The sequence below is a fragment of the Glossina fuscipes genome, unplaced genomic scaffold (assembly GCF_014805625.2).
Source record: "Glossina fuscipes isolate IAEA_lab_2018 unplaced genomic scaffold, Yale_Gfus_2 2, whole genome shotgun sequence".
Taxonomy (NCBI): Eukaryota; Metazoa; Arthropoda; class Insecta; order Diptera; family Glossinidae; genus Glossina; species Glossina fuscipes.
The window spans coordinates 29901486-29924402 of NW_023998416.1; the positions used below are offsets into that span (position 1 = coordinate 29901486).

General features: G+C 34.1%; 5 protein-coding genes across 9 annotated transcripts in view; 3 read left to right on the forward strand and 2 right to left on the reverse strand.

Moving 5' to 3' along the window:
* Nucleotides 1-20616, forward strand: part of LOC119633014 (cytosol aminopeptidase-like) — a 185165-nt gene extending 164549 nt beyond the window's left edge. Inside the window, exon 3 of one of the 2 annotated variants that reach the window (XM_038026205.1) lies at nt 20572-20616. The gene's annotated coding sequence lies outside the window, so the exon portion shown is untranslated. The remainder of the gene's footprint in view (nt 1-20571) is intronic. The other variant, XM_038026206.1, reaches the window with a different exon arrangement.
* LOC119633012 (calcium/calmodulin-dependent 3',5'-cyclic nucleotide phosphodiesterase 1) overlaps nt 1-22917 on the forward strand; it is a 170959-nt gene that overhangs the window by 113937 nt on the left and 34105 nt on the right. For all 4 annotated transcript variants that reach the window (XM_038026200.1, XM_038026201.1, XM_038026198.1 and 1 more), the window contains exon 2: nt 20572-20892. In XM_038026200.1, coding sequence (XP_037882128.1) covers nt 20572-20892 — 321 coding nt within the window. The remainder of the gene's footprint in view (nt 1-20571; nt 20893-22917) is intronic.
* Nucleotides 3647-4374, reverse strand: LOC119633020 (serine protease inhibitor Kazal-type 9-like). The gene has a single exon (XM_038026211.1). The coding sequence runs from the start codon at nt 4193-4195 to the stop codon at nt 3974-3976; it is 222 nt and encodes a 73-aa protein (XP_037882139.1). The 5' UTR covers nt 4196-4374; the 3' UTR covers nt 3647-3973.
* On the forward strand, nt 9656-10165 carry LOC119633019 (serine protease inhibitor Kazal-type 1). Its single transcript, XM_038026210.1, has one exon. It carries the CDS (start codon nt 9882-9884, stop codon nt 10104-10106), a length of 225 nt encoding a protein of 74 aa, XP_037882138.1. The 5' UTR covers nt 9656-9881; the 3' UTR covers nt 10107-10165.
* On the reverse strand, nt 17630-18070 carry LOC119633018 (turripeptide Gsg9.2-like). The gene has a single exon (XM_038026209.1). The coding sequence runs from the start codon at nt 17978-17980 to the stop codon at nt 17750-17752; it is 231 nt and encodes a 76-aa protein (XP_037882137.1). The 5' UTR covers nt 17981-18070; the 3' UTR covers nt 17630-17749.

Below are 22917 nucleotides of genomic sequence, written 5' to 3' on the forward strand. Positions count from 1 at the left end.
TAATATGTTAATGTTAGCAGTGAAAAGAGCAACGTTCCCCCTACTAACATGTTAATGTTAAGAATTAGACGAGCTTTTGACGAATCGCAAACGCAAGCGAATGAAATGAAAGCTGGCCGATCAAAAGCTATTTTCCTACGCTTTAGCGATTGCTACCACATTGATTATATGCTAACGTATGATCTAGCGCCATATAGCTTATGCTAGCTTTGACGTGTTAGATTAAAACAGAAGCTTATGCTAGCTTTAACGTGTTAGATTAAAACAGAAGCTATAATCGCAACGCTATTAGTGCAGCTTTTGCGTATTTTAGATACACATGAAGAAATATATATCAAAGCGACATTCTTACTCGGATAGAGATTACTTTGTGAGCTTTTTACCTAAAAGGTAGAATGAATTCAAAAACTTAAATCAAAGTGAGAACTCTGCATCAATTCATATGCGGGATCGTTAAGATTATCGATAGGAAAGATGACAATCATCATGTCGAACATAAAGACACAAGCATCACAATGTATCAGTAAATTTTTGGACAAACACTTGATAAAAAAGAATCTCATGTGCACGAAAACTGCGTAAACAAAAGACATAGGCAACCGTGTGACATCAACTAGGATGGGTTGATTCTTTACACCGATCGATTTTTACAATGCCCCAGAATACGTGTACGTATGTTTGCGCAATTTCGCAAGCACGACCGTTTATATGAACAAAAGCGACGTTTACAACCAGAGCGTAGCATATTTTGAGGCAGCCATCAAGACCACATCTCAAATTTGAAAAAGAATTCGTTCTTTTTCCATTCACTCTCTGTCTGTCTATTGTGTAAACAAAAATGAAGACATTCCCGTAAACTTACATGTATTTCCTTCATATATATACATATATATATATGTATACGAATATGTTTATATCGAAAAAGGAGAATATGTTTTTTATTGCAAGTGCTTCTTACTTATTTCTTCGCTTTTCTCTTTAGGAAAAAGTAGAACGGAAAATTTTGCCTTTCACCATCAAACATTTGTTTTTACATAAAATTTACGGAATTCATTTTTTTTTACAATTTTTTAAATTTATTTCTTTCTTTATTATTTTTCGTTCAAAACGAAAATGTTTCCATGTCACTGCTTGACTTTAAAAATTTTATTTCTTCATTCTTTTATTTTATTATTCCTTTGGGTATTCATCACTTGAAAGGTGAGCAAAGTTTCTATTTTACATTTAGAGATTTAATTAAAAAAAAAAAAAATGTAGTAGAAAAACTTTTGACACATTTTCAAAGATACGAGCATATGGAGAGAATTTAGTCAAGAGTTTGTAAAAGATTTTATCAAGAAAATGCTTCAACGATATTTGTATAAAAAGATTTTAATTCAATTTTTATGAATATTAAATACGCTCTACGGAGTCACTGCTGCAGAGCAATTTGTATAATTCTTAAATGCAAACAATAAAATATCAGACTTTTAATGAATGTTTTAACTCAATAATTCAACTTTTATACAACGCAGAAACGAACGAGATTGACACAGCCATAGACTTGGGATAGTGAGAGGCAGAGCAACAAGAGGACGGAGATATGGGAAGGTAGATAGACTTGTGCGCCGACGAAATTATATACGATGAACTGATAAAACAAAGGAGCTATAGGCTATAAAACACTGTCGGACCTACAGACTTATGATTTATGAGCTGATGGATCAACGAACTTAAGAACCGAAGGACAGACAGATCTGTGGATCGACGGCGCGATCACTCGGTGGATATAAGGATATACAAACTTACATTGCTACCGTTCGACGGATCTGTGGATCGATCTGTAAAGCGACAAACATCTATAACGACCGATCTCTAGAACAACGAATCTGACTGACAAATCTGTAGAACGACGGATCTAAAGAAAGAGAAGCCTGTAAATCGTCGCACTTGCGGTACAACGGAGTTGTAACCCAACAAATTGCTGAATTTGTATATAACCTAAAGGTCAGGAGTAGATGGTTCTATTCGTATGCGCTCTGAAGCATGTTGAACCAAAAGTTGCAAATTATTTTTTACCACGAATTAGAGAACGGGCAGGCATAACATACAATAATGCCTTGCTAATAGTGTTCAGTTTTTGAATTGGAAACATCAATTGTAAAGAAAGCACTTCAACCATTTCGTTCATGTGTTTCTTTTTAAAAGAACGCTGGCTTCTTCATTAAACATAAAGCGTACAATTTTGAGAAAAATTAATTTGGCGGGGATCTTATAAGTCTTAAATTATAAATTGCTGTTATTTTATGTGAAGAGAGATGAGCACCTTCGAATGTTGACAAAAAGATCCACTACTTGAATACGCCTCTGTTGTGTGTTCCCCATCCGATCAATGGTAGGTTGATTCCAATGGGTCAGTCAGGAATCATTGTATGCTCTTTGCCTTTTGGAATTTGGGCTGGAAGTCGTTTATCTCTTTGTTATCTTATAGAAATAGATTGGTCCTTTCGTCCCTGTCCCACCCCTTTGCCCTTTGTTTCCTATTTTTATTTTATATTTATATTCATATATATTTATATTTATATTTATATTCATATATAGTGTTCTCAAAATGAAAACAACAAATAAATCGTGTTATATATTTTTTAATATACAAAACTACATACAACTCTGACAAGTTCAAGTGAGATAGAGGTCCTAACAGCTTTGGATCTAAAGCGATCTGTGGTATATCCTGGCCATACAGCTACAGTGTTCACCAACGTACCTTAAAATAACAAAAAAAAACTTTTTTATATAATCTTTTGTAGTCTTGTGTGAAGTTAGCGTAAAAACCCCCTCTCGCTCACTTGAGTTGTTTTTTCCTTGTGGTTGGAAAGACAGTTTGATATTTAGTTCGATAACAATTTTTTTTTTAAACTGGATTACCACACAGCTTAATATCTTTTCAAGGGAAGCGAATTTGCAAAACAAACTTTCCTATGATATTAAATAAAAGAAGTAAACGTACTATAGTACGTAGATGGAACACCATCAAGCGCTCTACGCCACGTCAATTGCTTGGGTAATAACTCGGTGGTGTACTAAATTACATCGAAATATTTAAAAATCTACGATCTGTAGGTTGAACGCAGGAAGGATGGACGGACGGATAGATAAGCCTAAATCCGTATGGTAAAAGATGTGTCTCTCTCAAGCCTTTGTGGGTGTTGCAAAAATCCGCACAAGCTGGTATGCATATATATGCATATGTATATGTCTATACACATAAACCACATTTTCGCAACCCACGCAATAATTTTAAACATTTGTTACCTGTAAGTAGTTGTTTATATTTGTCTTTAAATTGGTTTTCTTTCACTCTTTTTGATCGTCTAAAGATGTTGCATAAGTTGTTTACAAATTTTATATTAAAGAACTTAAAAGGCAAGGACTTTTCTTAGTCAGCGAAAAAGGTTGTTTTAAGTAAAACGTAAAATTCGGTCAATTTTCATTTTTTCTTCTTTGAACGTTACTGTCTATTCAATGAAACGCTATAAATTGAGGGAGAAAACAATAAGCATAATGTTGATGATGATGATAATAATGTAAGGGATGAAAAAGCCATTTATGCAAACGACAAAGAAAGAAAATTCTATATAGGCGGGCGAGCACAAGCACAGTTAACGGTTAGAGAAGGCACAAGTAGTAGGGGCATCAAAAAAATATGTTAAAATTCAAATTTAAATTAAATCGTATTTGAATTCAACGCAATATATAAAATTTACGACTTCTAAATATGCTATCAAGGCTACCGCGCACAAAACCGAATCTCACACAATCATTGAATTACTAATTAAGTTCGTAAAAATGAAAACATTTAAATTTTTTTTAAATTAAAAATTTTTTACTAAACATTTACTTATGACGTAAGAAACATTGACATATATGAAAGGAATTCATTTAGAAATCATTTTATTTAAAGCACTGTCTACTGTGTCGCGGAATGCCATCCTTAACAGTGGCCCATTTTGGCGACATTCAAAGTGCGTTGCAATTTCTTATAATCACGTTGCGTGCATTCAAATTCGCAGCGATTTTTGTAGGTAACGCCATTCGAACCGCAAATTTCCTCTTTAGTTTTGAAGTTACAATCACACAACGCCTGAGCCTGAGCAATGGACATGAATAGGGTTATTGTCAGGATGAGAAGTAAGAAAATTGAAAAAACTTTCATTTTCGTTAATATTCACAATTTCACGCCGATATTAACGCTTGTGAGTTAAACAAGCAACTAAACTCAGATAATTTGAATCACTTCTCTGACGACTCAGAGCTGATAATTTTTAATTATTATGAATAATTTGACGTTAAACAACAACAAAAGTGAACAGAGGAAGTAACAGCGAGAAAAAAGTGTAGTTGAATATGTATACTTTTGTATACCTATTACCGGTGTAGAAAAGTGCGCTGATTGCTTTGTTTCGTTTGTGACACAAACTTCATAAAATGCAGATGACTTTTTCCTTAACTTGAATTCAACCAACAATCTTGGAAACAATCCAAAATAGATCCATATTTAATTATATTATACAACACACAATCGTTTAAGGAATTGATGTCTGTCCGCGTAACACATGACCATGTCTGAATCATTGACATGTGTTGACGTAAGAAGAGAAACCCGATTGAAAATGGATTCAATGGGAACTATTTTGCAACCGTTACTAGTCCTATAATGCCTTACTCAAAACACATTCTATGGGAAAAATTTTTGCATATTTTACATTTCTCCATATAGATAGGTTAATAACAATAGGTGAAGTTAAAAATGTGGTTTTCATAAAGCCGTTTGGGAGTTCACTTGGTCCATTCTTACCTCTCTTCTTCTTCTTATAGAAAATAAACTTTTATGTGGTAACAAGTATATGACGAAAATTGGTGAAGGAGAACTAGTTGACGACAAAAAAGTAACTGCCCTAAGTTAAAACCAAGCCCAATCGATTTTTGGTCCGGGTAAAATCCTCAATTTTTGGTTAATTCTTAATTTCAGATTGTAGTAGGCGTGGTGGTCTAGGATATGTAATCCTTAATTTATCTATTTAATAATAGTACATCTTGTAGACATGGACATGTCTATCTTACCAATCAATTTAATTTTAAGATAAGAGAACATTATACTGCTGCGATAACTAAAACGTCCTATAGGCAAGTGTTGGAACATAAACCAAATAGCACCCACATAAGAAAGAAAATTAAACAAAAATAAAATATTAAATATTAGTTTCTGCGATATGCGTTCATGTGTCACATTACACTTTATCTCCGCATATTTAACTTCAGAATGATTTTTATTTATAAACCCTTTCGCGAACCTCCTGCTTAATGCTGAAGAGTCGAATGCAGGATGCCATCTAAGTAATTGACATAAGAAGGGTTATCTGTCAGTCGATGTCGATGTTTATATATGGAGCCAGTAGCAAAACTTAGACAATTCACTTTGTTTCTCATACTACCCGGAGCATACAACTTTTATTTATGAATAAATTTACGTCGAGTAGTAAATTTGATCGAAGCAAAGTAAACGATAAGTAGGCTTGTGTTTTGCTTATCGTTAAAATGTGGTTTGTACTGAAGACAATTTATTGTATAGAGATCTTTGTCAGAGACTTTGCACGCTATTCTTTATGAGATAAACTAAATTATATATACTTATTTTATATCAACGCTTTATTGCCCGGCTTTTTTTTTCTGTTGGCTTTTCTATGGAAGCTTTCTACTCAGTCCCTTTTCTATCGGCCCTTCAGGCTGTTTCATGCGATATGTTCACACATAATTCTCTTAAATGGTTACTCTTCGCGACCTATATTAACAGATTTTGCCCACATGGGCAAATGCCATGGTTTGCTGGTTATTCTAAGTCATATGACACTGCGATCTCTTTCTCTGCTATTTAGTTTTTTGTAAATGCTGTTACGCGTTTCGTAAGGTGGATCACTTTACGTTTATATATTATTTTTTATTATATTAAATAGTGTGACGCTTTTAGCGGATAAACTTTGTAGTAACTACGGTAATGAATAGTAATAATCGCTTTTACTATAACCTCTCTTGGAATTGTATTATATTTGTCTAAAGCTTGCAGCGCATACAAATAGAAAAACATATCGGGGACTGCTGACGTAGACATACATTTGTGCATGCGTGTGTGTGTGTGTGTGTGTGTGTCTGTGCAGTAATAACATTAATTTCACGGCAATTCCAATTATCAGCTTACAAGCTAATGTTATCTCACTGGCGCTATTTTTGTTTTTATAAAACAATGGGAAAATCTGAATTTCAGTATTACAGCGTCCTAATGTCATCAAATTTCGACACATTTCGTTTGAAGGTTGATAATATCCAACAATCATACGAATTCGTCAATAGCCTTCTTACATATGTATGTCATCCTATAAACTTATCAAGCTACACATATATGTCACTAGTGTCAATAGCAAACGCAATCTGTGTCCATCAGTTAAATTAACGATTGCCTAGAGGAAAGATCAGATGAAACGGTTTTTTGTCACTATATTCATGTAAAACACGTCCATGAGCTTATTAGGTACTGAACGTAATTAACAAGTAGAGTTCTTAGTTTAAAACTTGAAGCGGCATTTTAAATTTTCCTGAATGCAAAAGCCCATCTCAACTTCGAAAATCAGTTAAAACTGAACAGAAATTGGTCCGTTATTAACAAAAAATTACATAAATAGAGCAGAGTATACATCCATCCCTTCTAACCTGAAACATCACTAGCAAAGTGCTGTTAAATTGTGTAAAAATATTATTTGCAGTATAAACGATATACAGGATACGATCTTGGCTATGCTCTTTACTCAAACACCATACGAAAGGTATTAGATAAGATATTGAAAAATTCTTCGATATCAGGACCAAATCTTACTTCTTTCTATTTTCTTTCTGTCACATTTCATGGTAATTTTTCCAAATGAAATCAATACAGATAGATGTTTGTATTCCTAAAACTTATTAATATATTTTTATGCCTTTTTTACTATTTTTTTATACTATTTTTTCCACGAATAGAAAACCAAGGGAGATAAGGGAACTAGCTTGGTTTATAAATCAATCTTATCTATTTAGTTTTTAATAAATATTGACTATATATATATATATATATATATATATATATATATATGTACATATAAGCAAGAGTCAAATTTTTTTCCAAATGGTTTTCCGTTAAATATCAGCTTTAACAGGGACCCATTTTGGCCACAAGCAAACTGTGCCACATTTTCACGTAGTCTCGTTTGGCGCACTCAAAATCGCAGCGACTGTAATATGTGGTCCGATTCCGACTGCAAATCGCCTTCTCAATAGCATTTCCACAAATACATATTGTTGGCTGTGTGACGGACACATGGACCGTAAGTGTCAGTATGATTAACAAACGAGTAAAATGCATTTTCGCTAATTTTCACAAGTTCACGTAGATTCGAAAGCTTATAAGCTAAATAAACGACTAAGCATTACTACGTTAGACAATCTCTTTTGAAACTGAACGGTACGTTTGTAGGTTTATTCATTTCATTCGTTTATTTATATATACCACATTATACACTAGAAGTAAGAGAGAAGCAAGAAAAAAATTTATGCTGAAAGCCCAAGCAAAGTCTGTTTTTTGCCATATGGGGTAGAAATGGTCCAAAGGCCTTTAATAATATAAAAGGTCTTGTTTTATGCGAACATATCTCTTGCAATCTTTCCTCGGTTGTTCAATGTCTTCCATGCAATTTTTGTTCCCAAGCGCTTCTATGTCGTATTTTTTATCTTTCTTTTTTTACACGGTTTTTTTTTCTGACATGATTCATGCCAGGCCGTGTTTTTGCACAATCGCGCTAAACCATGACTGTTTTCTAGTTTTTCTAGAAATTTTGAGAAAACAGTGTGAAAAATATTTTTCCCTATAGAAAATGAAAATCTTGATAGTATTTTGTTTCCATCTCACATATCAGAATGGAACGAGTGAATGATTATATGAAATGATTTATTGGTGTTCATTACTTTCCAGTCTTTAGTAATTGTTATAAAATATTTACTTTTATTTGTATTAATTCTTAATCACTTATCCCTTTGTTACGCTCAATCATTCTCTCTCAATCCATGAAACTATAGCTCTTTGCTGTAGAAACGATGAAACGAAGCATAACAAGTATCTGCATTATATAAATGGAATCGTATGGAAATAATTGCTTGTCGTTCATAATAAAAAATCTACTTAAGGTAATGAAATGCGTCAGAAATCATTTGCACAACTAATTAGTATGTTATGTACATCGGTATTGAAAGAGTATTATATAAAAGTTTAAAAGGCTCGCTAATGGTAAAAACGCTTTAAACTGTAATGTGACCGTTTCATTGCGATGTTTGTGTAAGTTGCAAAGCCCCCAAAAAATGCTATCAAAGATTACCCAAAACAGAGATTTAATTGTAAAGAGGTTTACATAGAAATGGCAAGTTAAAGTAGATATTAAATGACGAGTGTATAAGTGATCTGTAGCGACGTTAAAACTAAGAAGCTTTCGACTTTAATTTTTACTAAATTTGAGCTAAAGAATTACATGAAATTTTCTATTGGGTTGAATGGTGCGCAAAAATACTTAACCGGTCAAAAATAAAGCAGTCCTCGACACAATTATTGTAAAAAGCCTTTTGAAGAAGTCAGATTATAGAATTTAAAGATATATATATATATACATATATCTTCTAGTGTAGTTCGTATTTAAAAATAAATTTATTAAATTCTTGACGAAAAGAAGGCAAATTTAGATGCAAAGCACGCCATAACCTTGGAAGCATATTAGACCTTTTATTCCAGAAGCACACATAAGTGTACATATATGTGCACATATTTCTGATCAATGCAAAATTTAAAGTCCTTACCTCTCTTTTCCTCTTCTTCAGATTATCCTTAACTGGCATAGGTTCTCGATAGATCTCCACAAATTACACAATTTTCAAATATTGCAGACCGTGCAACTGAGTGCAGAGCTGACTTGCAAATAATAAGAAGCAAAGCATTTTCCGGAATACGATATCATATGTGATGCCATACTACGAAACTCTTCATTATATCAAATTTAATCAAAGTATTTCGAAATTCTCATCCTACTACTATCGAGAGTATGGTATCGCTTTCATGAGCCCTTCGCTACTTGCGTAAATGTGCATGTTATGTTTTCTTATATTCCGTTGCAGTGAGTTTTTACTATCGACAGAAGTAAGCAGACACCAAGTCGACTGCCGGATTAAATGAATTTGGCCTCGCGAAAAAGAAAAGCATTTTACCGCACACTCTTATTCTGCGAAAAAAATTAATGCTCGTTTACCTTAAGTAAACATACTGTTTACAATATGTTTCTATAAGAAATATCTGACTCAAACAAGTGCCATATATTTATATTAGAAAAAATGTAATGAATTCGCTGTTAGTATATATATGACGTCATCAAAATTTGATAAGTAAATGTTTTCGAAAACAAAACGAGCACATGGAAGAAAAATTATAATAAGTATAAGTAAAAGTAATGCATCTGATACGGGTTTCCCACCACAAACTCTAAGATTAGATTATCTTTTGTTATTATTATTGTTGTTATTGCAATACATGATTGTTTATCCGTTGTTTGAGTGAGGAAAGCAAAGAATAAATATTACTACGGACTGCTCTTCATCGAACGAACATTTACACCTAATCAGTTTCATTCAATGCCTTTCGGTAATTAGTTGTGCTTGTAAGTAGAAATAAAAAGAAGACGCGATTTCGTTTTCCCTCTTGCCCTATAATTGGACGAGAAATTAATTATAAATAGCAAAAATACAAAACAATAACAGAAACAACAAGAGCGAACAAAATGAAATTAACCAATTTAATGACGTTGGTAGCGACGGTAATATTCGTCATATTTGGCGTACAACTTAATACTGTTGCAGCTCTATGCCCTTGTCCCCGCATTTATGATCCGGTATGTGCCGATAATATGATAACGTATAGCAATCGCTGCGAATTTGAATGCTCTAATACAGAAATGAAACGCAGCGGACGCCAGCTAAGAGTACTGCGATGGGGACAATGTTAAGAAAATTCAAAAAATAAAAAAAAGAACAAAATGCTATTCTTCTTATTGATGAAAATATTGTAACGAAATACAAAGAAATAAATTGAAAACCATAAGTGAATTCAAAGTTTTTATTTTATAACATGTGTAGAAGTGCACTCTACGGACCCAGTAACTCGTAGCGGACTTGCATGATTACTTTACATTAAAACTTGCTGTTTAAAAACACAACCGTATATATAGACTCTATACTATAGAAAGTATCTAATACTTAAGCTTTGCCTTCTATTTAAGTTATACACACAACTGAATAAAATATTCCCGATATTTTTGTAGAAAGTCTTCTCCGCGTGAATTCAATAAAAAGCAGATGTTTGTTGCAATTTTCGGATCTTGAAACTTTTGTTTTGCTGAAGTTGTTTGCTTTTTTCGAAGCAATTAGTTCACTAAACAATCTAACCTAAAAATGCTACTATTAAATGGATAAGTGAAATGAATAATGGACTGAATGGGAGATATAAGGGGGCGGATGTATGCGCGGACGGATGAACTGATGAATGGACACACGTTTAGCCAAATGAAGTGATAAAGACAATACAAATAAATTCGTCTGAATATAAGAGCTCCGTATAGACAGACAGATGGGCTGACATATAGGCAAAAGGTCTAACAGATCACAAAAATTACTATTAGATTAATGCAAATCTTCCAAATATTGCACACAGAAGAGCGAAATAAACTGATCCTCATTCCAGCAATAATAGAAAAGTGAACTGAGGAAAATTGATCTCTTATGTACTCTCCAAAGGGAAGATATATCAGTTCCTTATGTCTTCGCCACGTATACTTTTAATTAAAACATTTTTTGTTTTTGTAAAGTTTTTATTGTTTGTTCTTTGTAAAATTTTATTATTATTATTGGGTTGGCGACTAAGTGATTGCCGATTGTTCAATGAAATAAATGATTATTTTTTGCTTGGAATGAAGTTTAATCTATAATGTATTTTCCATTTTGTTCGATGCCCCTTTGACATTTCACACTCGTAGAAAGTCTGATCCTTTTTGGTCTAAAACTGTGTTAAGTGAGATTTTACAGCGTCATCATCATTGAAAGCTTTACCATGAAGGGAATTGTCCAGGGATCGAAATAAGTGCGAGTCCGATGGCATGAGATCAGGGGTATACGGTGGGTGTAAAATCAATTCCCAACCAATATCCATCAACTTTTGCCGAGTGGCCAAAGACGTATGCAGCCTACCATTGTCCAGGTGGAAAATGACTCCTTTACGATTGACCAATTCTGGTCGGTTTTCCTTGATCGGTACATTTAATTTGTCCAGCTGCCGACAGTAGACCTCCGAATTAATGGTTTGGTTGCTTGGAAATAAATCCCGAACCTTTCCATCCCCAGCAAATCGACATCAAAATCTTTTTTTGTTGGATATGTACCTTTGAAGTGGTTTGCGATGAAACATTAGGCGTCGTTCACGATCGTTTTCGCTTAACATTGATTCGTTCTAAAAACGGATCGAGTCCATTGCGTTAAGCAATAATTCGCAAACGCTGATGCGCTTCGTCAGATGAATTCCTTTCAAATCGTGCGGAACACAAATATCCAGCTTCTTAACGAGACCGACACGTTTTAAATGCTTCTCAGTAGATGTATATGAAACATTTAACTTTTCTGCAATCTCCCGTGTAGTTACGTGACGATGCGCTTCGATGATGGTTTTGATTTCAACCCCGTTAAGCTTAACTGGTCGACCTGAACGATGGTCGTATTTAAGAGAAAAATCTCTAGAACGGAATTTTTCAGACCAATTTCGGAATTGCCTTTCTTTAAGGGTCTCATTGCCATATGCGGCTTGCACTTCGTTCTTTCCCTTACAAAAATAATAAAGCGAAATGTGTGTCGAAAATATTCGTTTAATATTGAGGTAAAAGAAAAAACCTTTAAGAAAATATCTACGCAATGAACTTGTAAAACTGGGTAAGGATGCCAGCTAACATATGTACGAAGAAGAAGATCTTAACGTATACGGATATCATAAAAATGGGAGTGAGAGATATCTATAACTGAAATCGGCAATTACTTAGTTGCCTACCCAATACTTTGTTTCACATTTTCGCAAGTATATTTTAAGAAAGTTATCAGATTGTTCGACTATCAGATATTAAAGTACAAAAGTCATAATTGGTTAAACTCTTCGTATGTGCATATCGTAATTATTGTGTATCAATTATGTGCGGTTTTTTTATCAATAAATGAAAACTAACTTTAAAAAATATACATATAAACGAAAGCAATGTATGTATCTAAGATATGGTTTTGCCACGACAAGCTTTCAGATTAGATACATTTGCTATTATTATTGTTGTTGCGGTTCGTACTCGTTTGTTTTAGTATGGAATATAAAAATTAAACAAAATTATAGACCACAGATTCGATCGATTGTTTTATTCGGTATCTTTCTATAATTATATATATACTATATTCTACAGCTGTTTTCATACAAATTCCAACGGAACGCTTTCTCTCTATATATTAGTTATGCTTAGAAGATCTTGTTCTCATTTCACTTTTTCATTATTGGAAAATGAATTATTGCCAGCAAACTATTGTTAACAATAATAACAATGACGAAAATAAAACTGGGCCGTTTATTGATTTTGATAGTGGTAGTAATATTTGTGATATATGAAGGAAAGCTTAAAACTGTCTCGTCCCAATGTTATTGTTGCCACATCTGTGAAGGCGTACGAAGCTGTTAATTCACATGCGCTCTCAATGAAATAAAAAGCAATAGACGGCAGCTAAAAAGATTGCGAGGAGAAAAATGTTAACGAAAAGAAAGGTAGTCTGCTGTTAATCGCAACATTGTAATCAAACGTGGTAAAAAAGTAAACCCGAAAACATACGTGAACACAATAGCTTTCATATCTTACACTAATTGTAATGGCGTTAGCGAATATTCAGTTTATGTGGATGTATTCAGATGACGTATGAAATAGACGCATCTCTTACCATAGGGATTGACTCAGAGTCGCTTTCTGAATCAATTTAAGCTTGTTTGTCCTTCTGTCCGGCTATTTGTGTTGGTTTCTTGTGTTCAACATATAAGCGACACATTTCGAGATATTTGGATGAAATTTGGCATATCGACATATTGGCTGAACGCCATTGGAAATGATGCGGATCGGATCACTTTTTTGATCATTTCCAATATAAGGACTTATTTTGAAAACTCATTATATCAATAATTGTATTGAGCAAAGCGTTGCAGGGTGGACCATAATCCACTATTCTGCAAAAGTTTGTTGCTTAAAAGCAAATAAGAAAACAAGATGGATGGAAGGAAGGACGTAGAAACGAATTTGGCGGACGGGCGAATAAGCTGCCTAACGGATGATTGGATAAATGCATGGATGGAGATCGATGGAGATAAGGGGAGATGGATGAAACAAACGCCGAACGTAATAACAAAGCAAGACTAAAGGAGAAGAGAAATGAAAGATAAATAGCAAACTGTTTCCGGGAAAGACTACACCATTTGTGGCGTTTTGCTATTCCTAAACATCAGCAACGAGAGGATTAAATAAACAGATCTCCGTTCCGTCGATGATGAAAAACTTCATGCAAAAATGCCAATAGTAATAAGTAAGAATATGCCGACAATTACATATCCTACATCACTTCACCAAAATTTATTATTTTCACGCAAAGATATAATTGTTACGAAAGCCCGCATATTGGAAGGTTAGATATTCTCCCCATATACTCAGGAAAGCTAATTGAAACAACCAGAGAACATTTTCGCATCCTGATCAAATTTCCAAGAACGTTATAAAGTAAACTTATCACCGTAAAGTGTAAAATACGGAACTTTAATGCGAGGATACGATGGGAGGCAGAGCATAAGCAAAGGAATAAACGCAAACGGTTGCCGGGAATTTTAGCTCAGAGCTTTAGGATCGCAAATAATACTCCATTTGAAGATATTTTCCATCAGCTCTGCAATTGTCTGTTACTATATCAAATTTGCGAAACTTGCTTTTATAAATGTAACTCATTTTCTTTGAATCCGCTGTTAAAGTCACTTAACAATTTTACCAGCACGATCTTAACGAGCCATTTTTGCTATGAACATTAATGAAAATTACTGGATTTAAGTTAGTACACAACTTTTACATTAAAATTATTTTATTTTTCTCTCTTCGCCGCTTTCTTCGCTTGCAATGATTAATGCACAACACCCCCAGCTAATATACGCTTATGTTTATGTATATACCGCAATAAATAACAATTTACCGATATGATAACGCTTATCAACGTTGATAATATTGTTCAGCTACTTAAGTCAAAGTGTAAATATGCGAATGAATACACTTGCCAATGCAATCGATTTGATAGTAATGCGTCTTAGCTGTGACTCAACTTTTCTAGAAGAAAAAAAAACAAATATATTAATATTTCCTAGCAATCAGCTGCTACATCTACTCGATTAACATGTTCTCTAAGAATTTTAGATTTCGAGACGGCAATTTCTCGCTTTTAATCGGAGACTGGTGAAGAGGATATGAAGCATCGATTATCAAGGTGTTTATATTCTAAAGCAGGAAGAAAGCACAAAGTGCTTCCTTCCCCCAAGACTTTATAGCACAACATTTTTATGCTGGATAACGAATTGCGATCTAACTATTTAAAGTTTTTTTTATGTAGGAAAGATGACAAAAATTACACTTGACAGTAGTTAATTAACACTAGCACTATCGACAGGCTGCGGATATCTATTGCTATCGTTATGGGTCATTTTGACCCGTGACATTTACCTACACACATAAAAACGAAGATAGGAAGCCAAAATATGCCAAAAACATTCCTTAATCGCTTGAGAATATGAGGTTAAAAAATGGACACACTCGGAGGAAGAATCTGATATGAACTCGGAACTGACAACAAGTATTTAAAGATCCTTTTATGTAAATAAAAGTCATCAAAACATCTTGCGAGTATACTTGCTTTATAAGCATTTCTCTTTTTTAAGTTCAAAGGTTGAAAGAGTGCATATTGACCTAGACGGTAGTTCGAGTGTTAAGCTTATGCCTACATTTACATAACAAATCTCGTCTAACATGCTATAAAGCAAAGAATCAAAGAAAATGTAATAAAGAACAAAACAACTCTGGATATAAATAAAGTAAGCAATGTTTTACATCAAAACTAAAGACATGAAGTTTTTTTGTCAACTTGTTTGATGATTTCTCCTTTTCATTGTTTTTGTTTTGTGTTTATATTAGAAAGTTTTTGCAATTTAAAATTTACCACAAATTTTTCAATTTAAAATCAACCAAAATTTTTGTACATAAATAAAATTTTGTTTCTTTTGTTCTTTATATCGTAATCATTTTGATCGCAAGGTAATTTCGAGTGTTTGACAATACGTACCTAGAGCCATATAAAAAAAAAGGAAAGAGAAACCATATGAATGCGTATAAAAAATTGTGATATGTTTACAAGTCAATGTGTCAAGTGCAGGAGTTGTCTGGTTTTACTATTCCGTTCAATTGAATTTGTTTATTTTTTGTTTTGTGCAACATCAGATCCATCAAAACACGCAAAGGTAATAAAATGAAACATAGATTTTTCAATAAGAATTATTCAGTTATTTAAATGTTAACATTTATCGAACGTGCATATGGAAATACGCGCGCGTTTAAAAATTCATAGATAAAGGAATTTCGCTGTTGCAGCTTATACAGCATTCTTTGGTGTTTGATATGTGCGTAGAGCCTTGCTGGAAAGTTTGCGAAAAATTTTACTTGACCTCCCAATGTTATGTTATGAAAAAAATCTTTGAATCGCCTTAACTCACTTCTCGCAGATTAACTTTACGTATAAAAAATTGAAACTGCATATTAATAGTTCCCTTACGAGGGTTGTAAAAAAAAGATAGAGTCTACACTCTTCCTTGATGGCTCCTTGATAAGAGTCCATGAATTTCTCTGCTTCACAAGATTTCGACGAACCATTAGAAGCATTTTCTCAACATACTCCAATTTTGATACCTTAACGATAGATTTTCATTAAAACGAATCGTTAGACCAACCATAAGAAATATTTTACACCGACTACGGCAAATTTATATATCATGGATAAACAAAAAAATATGCTTAAGAGACTTTGGCCGAGAAATTTTTCTTGCTTTGGTAGGACTAGCGGTAAGTGTAGACTCGTTTGTCTATTCGCTGGTTTGCAAAATTTTTTTATGTTCTTACTAATTAAAGAGTTAACTTTTTCAACTTTACTATGCGATGTACACTACGATGTAGTTTATATAGATTAGTGCTTGCCTTAAGTCGGTTTTCCGATTCCTAAATACCTCGAAACCACTCAATAATATTACGTACATAGTATAGCCATTTCAATAACGTAATACATCTTAATCCAGCCTTCAAATGTTCGAAAACTTGCCTTGTTCATCGTTGAGCATCAAAGCAAGCTACCGTTAAAGTCAAATGCTCGCCAAACATTATTGATTAACTGGGAATAATGCAGTAAAACCAAGCAATGGCCCGTTTTCAAGTTTTGAGTATTACCCCGACCTCGAATTTCCATTTCCCTAAACAGCACATCCTTTCCTAGCATTAATTCCGACTAAGGGTATCGATCAAGCCGATGAAGGTAGAACTACTTGTTGCTTTTGCAAATATTCTTATGGATGGCAGTTTCAGTAGAAGGCGACTAATAAAAAATAATTCTAATTTGAATTAATCCATTCGAGAAGGTCTGCACAGAGTGTATGCAACGCATTTCCGAGCCAAAAAGGTTTTCGCACACCACGCATGCTATGAATTTCCGAACCAAAAAGACCGTCTGCACACTGTGTATGCTAGAGTGATGGGAAAAGCAGTCGTCTAGATAAGACCAGTTTGAAATAAAATCCATCTTAGAAATTTAAATTGGTCCGTAAAATAGGCGACACCAGCCTACAACCAGAACGCTAACGAATGAAAAATGGTTAATATGGTTGGTCGACCGGAAAGTTCTGCCCGTTTTTAGAATCCTTGCTTTCGAATGTGGCCCGCTATAGTGTATTGGTCTGAATCAAGCCTTCCGAAATCTCCGAGATTATCAAAAAAGTATCTCTATTTCGACAAGCTGACTAGCAAGCTTTCGACAGATGAGACTCTGCATCAATGTCAATCTTTTATCTGTTAAAAGATCTGCATAGATTGTGAGCAAAACGATGGTAAGGTAAAATTGATAAAATTAAAACGTATTAGACCGGAATCACTATACCAAGTTATGCGCATAGAATAGACCTGCGATACGATTTTTGGCGTATGTAATTTTTATGTAATTTAGTCATCCATTTTTGAAATTACACTTCCCAGCGACTTCCACGTCGCTCCAAAATTACAAGTATAAAATCTTTTCACGTATTTAAGTCACATATTTGATTCTTAAGGATCGAACCCATCCAGGAGTTTGTCAACTCTCAAAAATCTTAAACGATTTTTTATTAAAATGGAATCAATAAAAATTTTTTTTTTTTTTTTTTTTTAGTTTATTGCGACGCTTTTTATTTAGTTTACACAATAATCTTCACTTTGCCTTTTACAAAGACTTTCTCGCGAAACTTTTCAATTCTCATTTGTTTTCATTAACATTGACCGTCATGAGCCAAATCGATATGTTCACCGTTACGATGCATTTTTCGTTGTACACACAAAAGTTCGCAGGGATTGGGATAAGTGTGGCCATCGGTACCGCAAACTGGTTCATATATCCGAGTACACATGCAGCCATCTCCGCTAGCTTCGTCTTCGCCGTGATGGGCCATCACAGCCAAAAGACCCAAAAGTACAATAAAGAAAACGCAAAAATATTTCATGATAACTTTTTATGTACGTGTTTACGCCAAATGTGAAACTTGTTGGTTGAAATTTCGCTGCTAAACTAAATTGACTCACTTTGGCCCTGTTCTCTTTTTATAAACGCTTTAAAGTGTGTGCTGGTCTATCTATCAACTGATAAGTGTGTATAATTCCAATGAATATTTCATTTCCTTTTCTTTCTTTTTCTTTTTTCTTTTTTTTTTTTTTTTTTGCTATCAAAAGAACACACACAGTTACACTTGAATATCTTATTATTGTAATGACTTCTATTTAATGAAAAAGATACAAAAATGTTTACTTAGTTCTAACACTTATAACGGGAAGAATTTCATATCATACAGGATAACTTCTGTAGGCACGGTTTTCATTTCACAAAAGAAGATGAACGTGAAATATTCTGCTGAAAAACCTTATTACGCAATATTAATTTATTTGTTTACAAAAAAAAAAAAAAATTAAAAAAATTCCACCACAATTAACAAGTCAAGTACTTGAACAAGTGGAATGGCAATTAAAAAAAAATTTTGATTTGTGATAGAATAAATCACAATATAGTTAACTAAAGTAATCTCTCCCTTTAAATGATTCATAGAGAAAAGTAATAGAAATTATTAGCAACATTTTTTCCTGCAGCATTTGAGAACTTAATATTTTTACGCATTCCTTTTGTGTTTGTTGCGAAATTCAAGTTTTCTTTAACATCTTATGTCTGTAATGTCCTCAAGGTCTGTCAGTCTCTCGAACTACGAGCTTGATTATTTTTAGGGCTGCTTTAAAGTGCCGCTTAGAGAGGATCGGAGACTGCAGAGGCGGTCGCAAGTGCCATTGCTGAGTTAGCTAATTCGGGAAAAATTTTTGTCTCACGGACACCGCGCAGACAGTTTTGCACATAAAAGAAAAGCACGTACTTTACCCTCATATAAATAGACGGACGGACGAGACCTACTTACCGAACGGGCAGATCATAAGCCCTTGGCCAACTCTATACCCTAGCCTGCCTTTGATCTCCTTCGGCCCATGATTTGCAATGGAAGTTATTTAGTTACGACATACTGAACTATATATGTATATATATATATATGGTCAATACATTGGGGGGTACATGCTATATGTGCTACACGCTGGGAACCGAGAGGTACGAACTAGCCGCAGCATGAGAAGTCTGCCCGACGCCTTTAGCGACCGAACATTCACTACAACTACGACGATCTACCGCACTGCGTATGGAATCCTCGTATACCGACTTGATGGTCGCAGCTAATCACTGGGCTTTGCTGCGCTCCTGTCGATACTTAATTTAAAATATTGCACGAACTTTAAAGCTTTATTGGTTATTGAATTTCAAATAACTTTGATCGCTTGATTGGAACTTTGTCTTGAACAGTGGAAATTCAACAGCGGCGCGGTATTTGTAAAGTTCCCAATTGTATTTGCTCTAGTACATCGTACACTCTTTCTTATTTGTTCTGCTGTCGCGTTATTTTCAATTATACAAATCGTGTAGAGTCGCCTTTGAACTCTCCCAGCACTTTGCGTTAATATCAAACTGCGTTGATTGGCGATATTGCCGCCTTCGCCGCGACTATTTTAACAAAAGAACAGCTAAGCCGTATTCCTAATTAATATCAATCAATCTAACCGTAGATCTATAACGTTTCTCATGAAAAATAATTTCTATTACTATAATGAAATATTTTGAAAGAAAATTAATTTTTGCTAAATTTCGACAACGTCATCATTCTAAACCAATCTTGATCCTAAAATTTTGGCAATTGTCATCATATGAAGGTTCGTTTTGTGCTGCTTATTGCTGTCTGAAAAATCTAACGATATTTATCCGACAATATTATTATTTTTTTTTAAATAATATATTATAGGGTATGTGCCGCAGTTGTAAAAATGGGCCAATCTCGGGCATATCTCGAAAGTTGTAACCTACACAAGCATACTTGTTCAGATATCAGACAGACACACGGACAAACTTAAATCGATTCTAAATCGATTGGTATAACAAAGGAAGTACCTATCCTAAGTTCTTCCTATGAACGTGAATTCAAATCTTGGTAGCTACAGTGAATGATCATTTGGTAGAGATTTAATCGATTAATCATAAACCTCGTAGACAGGCGGCCACCTTCCTACCTCTTTCCCTTTCCCCGCTCGTCCCTCCTTCACAAATAGACTGAATCATTCCATTATACAAAAAAAAAAAAAAAAAAAATATCCTTACTGAAGGACGTTGTGCGTTGTAATTTTTCCCAGTCTACAAAAGCAGCAGAATGTTTATTTAAACGACTATGATTAATAGAGCTGAGTATCTTTAGTATGCATTTTTCTTTATTTTGGGTTCTCGTGCGTTCAAAATTTGTGGTATCAAAGTTTGCGCTTCTAAGAAATCACAATATAATTTCTTCAGGTTTTAAAATAATGCTTAAATTTCCATTATCACGGGGATAAAGCAATTTTGCAAAACATGTTATAAAGTATTCCGAATAGAAAATATTGAAAACGTTTCAATTTTCGTTTTACTTTAAGGGAAAATGTAATCGATTTTTGTTTTTGTTCTTTTTTATTCATTTATTTATAGTTGCTAGTTCACCAGAAAGTCTAGCTAAACGAGAGGATCCAGCGGTTACGAGCGGAGGTGGTGGTGGTGCTGGTTCGAATTTGCCGTCAATAGCAAGTGTCGGTAACTCCACTCCATATACTTGCACCGAAGAGCGACATTCCGCGGCTGATAATAATTGCATTGCAAATAGCACAACACATACGCAATCGACTAGAGACGGTGCCAACTTTGACGATAAAACTACAAGTCCAGCAATAGTTAACGACGGGATTACACTTGAGGCGAACATCAATGCAATTACAAATAGCGATTGTTCCAGTTTAAATGGTCAAGTTGCAAGTAAGTAGACTAACTAAGAGAAAGAGAAGGACACCTAGGAACGCTGCGCACATATATTTACATGGCTGCCTGCAACACTTGGGCATTTTTCAATTGATTGCAAATCCATTTAAAATTCAATTAATGAAGTACACAATATGCTATCCCCAGAGCATTTATGTAGCGCACACAGTTCAATGGTTTATGCACCATAAGCTTTTCAACTTTTCATTTTTGTAAATTTCTTAAATACTTTTTAAGAACATCTTAACGCAGAATTTTTTCAAATGAACCCTTAATGTGTGAGAGCAAAACGCTCCGAAAACCTACATCGAAACTACACTTTTATGCAAAGCACTTTACAGTAACATACTATATAACTATAAGTAGTCAGATTGCTTTCGCAAGCCTACAAGTGCTTGCTGTTTTACTTCTGCTTCTTCTTTATAATATTCTATACATATAGTTAAAAGAAAAATATGCGGTATATGCGATATACGCGTAGCATTGGAGCGTAATGTGCTACATAGAGTAAAAAGTATGCGTAAATCGTGGGAAAGTTGCGTGGCATAATTAAAGGAGAAAAGTTATTCGCAGACTTTTGGAAGGCTCTTGAGGAGCAAATTAAAACATCTTAAAAGGCGTATGGACGGTAGTTGCAATGCAATCGTGGAAGAAGCTTCTTCTGCTAAATTTTAAATTTACGCAGAACTACCATAAAAGTTGTTGACTTGAGTCTGAACTGCAGAGTAGAATAACGAATCGAGACTTAGATACTGTAGAAAAAGACAGACAGTTGCCTGATCTCCTTATTTCCCTTCTTTTCCTCCTCTTGGAGCCTTTTCACCAAAACATAAGTTTAATGCACTTGTATAGTTTATAAATAAATGATCGCATAGGTTTATATACTATATTGCTTATAGTAGCAGTAAAGCGGAGGAAGTATGCAACCCTCAAAATCCATAGAGTCACATTATGCCCAATCGATTTTTAAATCGATTTGGAAACATTCTTTTAAGTCAATCTTAGTCTGTCTGTTCAGCTTTCCGTCAGATAAATTTTTTACTCAACCTAAACATTTCAGTTCTCCATAAATTTGGATGAAATGTGATAGAATGATATTTGTTTAAGAGTGAATGCTATTGAATAGGATCCAATCATTTTTGCAACTAAGCCATTATGTGAAAAATGGAGAGGATCTATGTAACCATCATAACGCAATAATTTGATAAGACATTAATTACGCTAGCAGCAAGATAGTGTGAAGACCTTTAATATTAATCTATTCCTAATTTCAACAAAAATGCACATATCGAAGTGCGGTTGATTTTTAAACGTAATAAGAAAATATGTAAAATTTGAAATAACATCTCAGGCCACGATTATAGTTTGAAAACGTAGTCAAAGAAAAGAAAAAGCAGACCGATGGACAAACATACAGGATGGGGTCTACAGATTATACATATTTTATCATCCTATGCTTTGTTTGTAAAAAATTATATGTTTTTAATTATCGGGCGCCGCCATTAAGTTAACACAACTGGAGACTGAGCGTTCACAAACGGTTAGAGCTATTCCAAATTTTATCGCGATGTGCTAATTAGGACCTTTGGAAACGTTCACATAAGTATAGTCATCCGACAGGACCTTGTAACTAACGACGTTACTGTAAATCTAAAAGAGTTTGCAAAATGTCAACATACATCTATTAATGCGACATTTTACGAATAAAAGCAGGGAGGTTTCCATTAATGGTTCGATAGAAACTAGTAGAAAAGATCGAAATTATATGACAAAAGTCGTGGAAATATTATAAAGTGCTTACTGCTTTTGATTATCATCAAGCACCTTCTTTGCCAACTATAGGGAAAGTGTCCATCTACTACAAGTATAGATACGAAGTCTTCAATTCGTAATCGTGTTCGCCTAAGGTATCTGAAAATTTCACAACTAATTTTTATCCGCTTTACGATTACGACACGGCCTAGGCTTGCCTGCTTATAGATTGGAATTGATAAAGAAATTGATGCATGTCATTTTAAAGTC

Bases quoted from the DNA above. Each gene is read 5' to 3' on its own strand.
- LOC119633020 (XM_038026211.1), bottom strand. From the start codon at position 4,195: ATGAAAGTTTTTTCAATTTTCTTACTTCTCATCCTGACAATAACCCTA.
- LOC119633018 (XM_038026209.1), bottom strand. From the start codon at position 17,980: ATGAAATATTTTTGCGTTTTCTTTATTGTACTTTTGGGTCTTTTGGCT.
- LOC119633019 (XM_038026210.1), top strand. From the start codon at position 9,882: ATGAAATTAACCAATTTAATGACGTTGGTAGCGACGGTAATATTCGTC.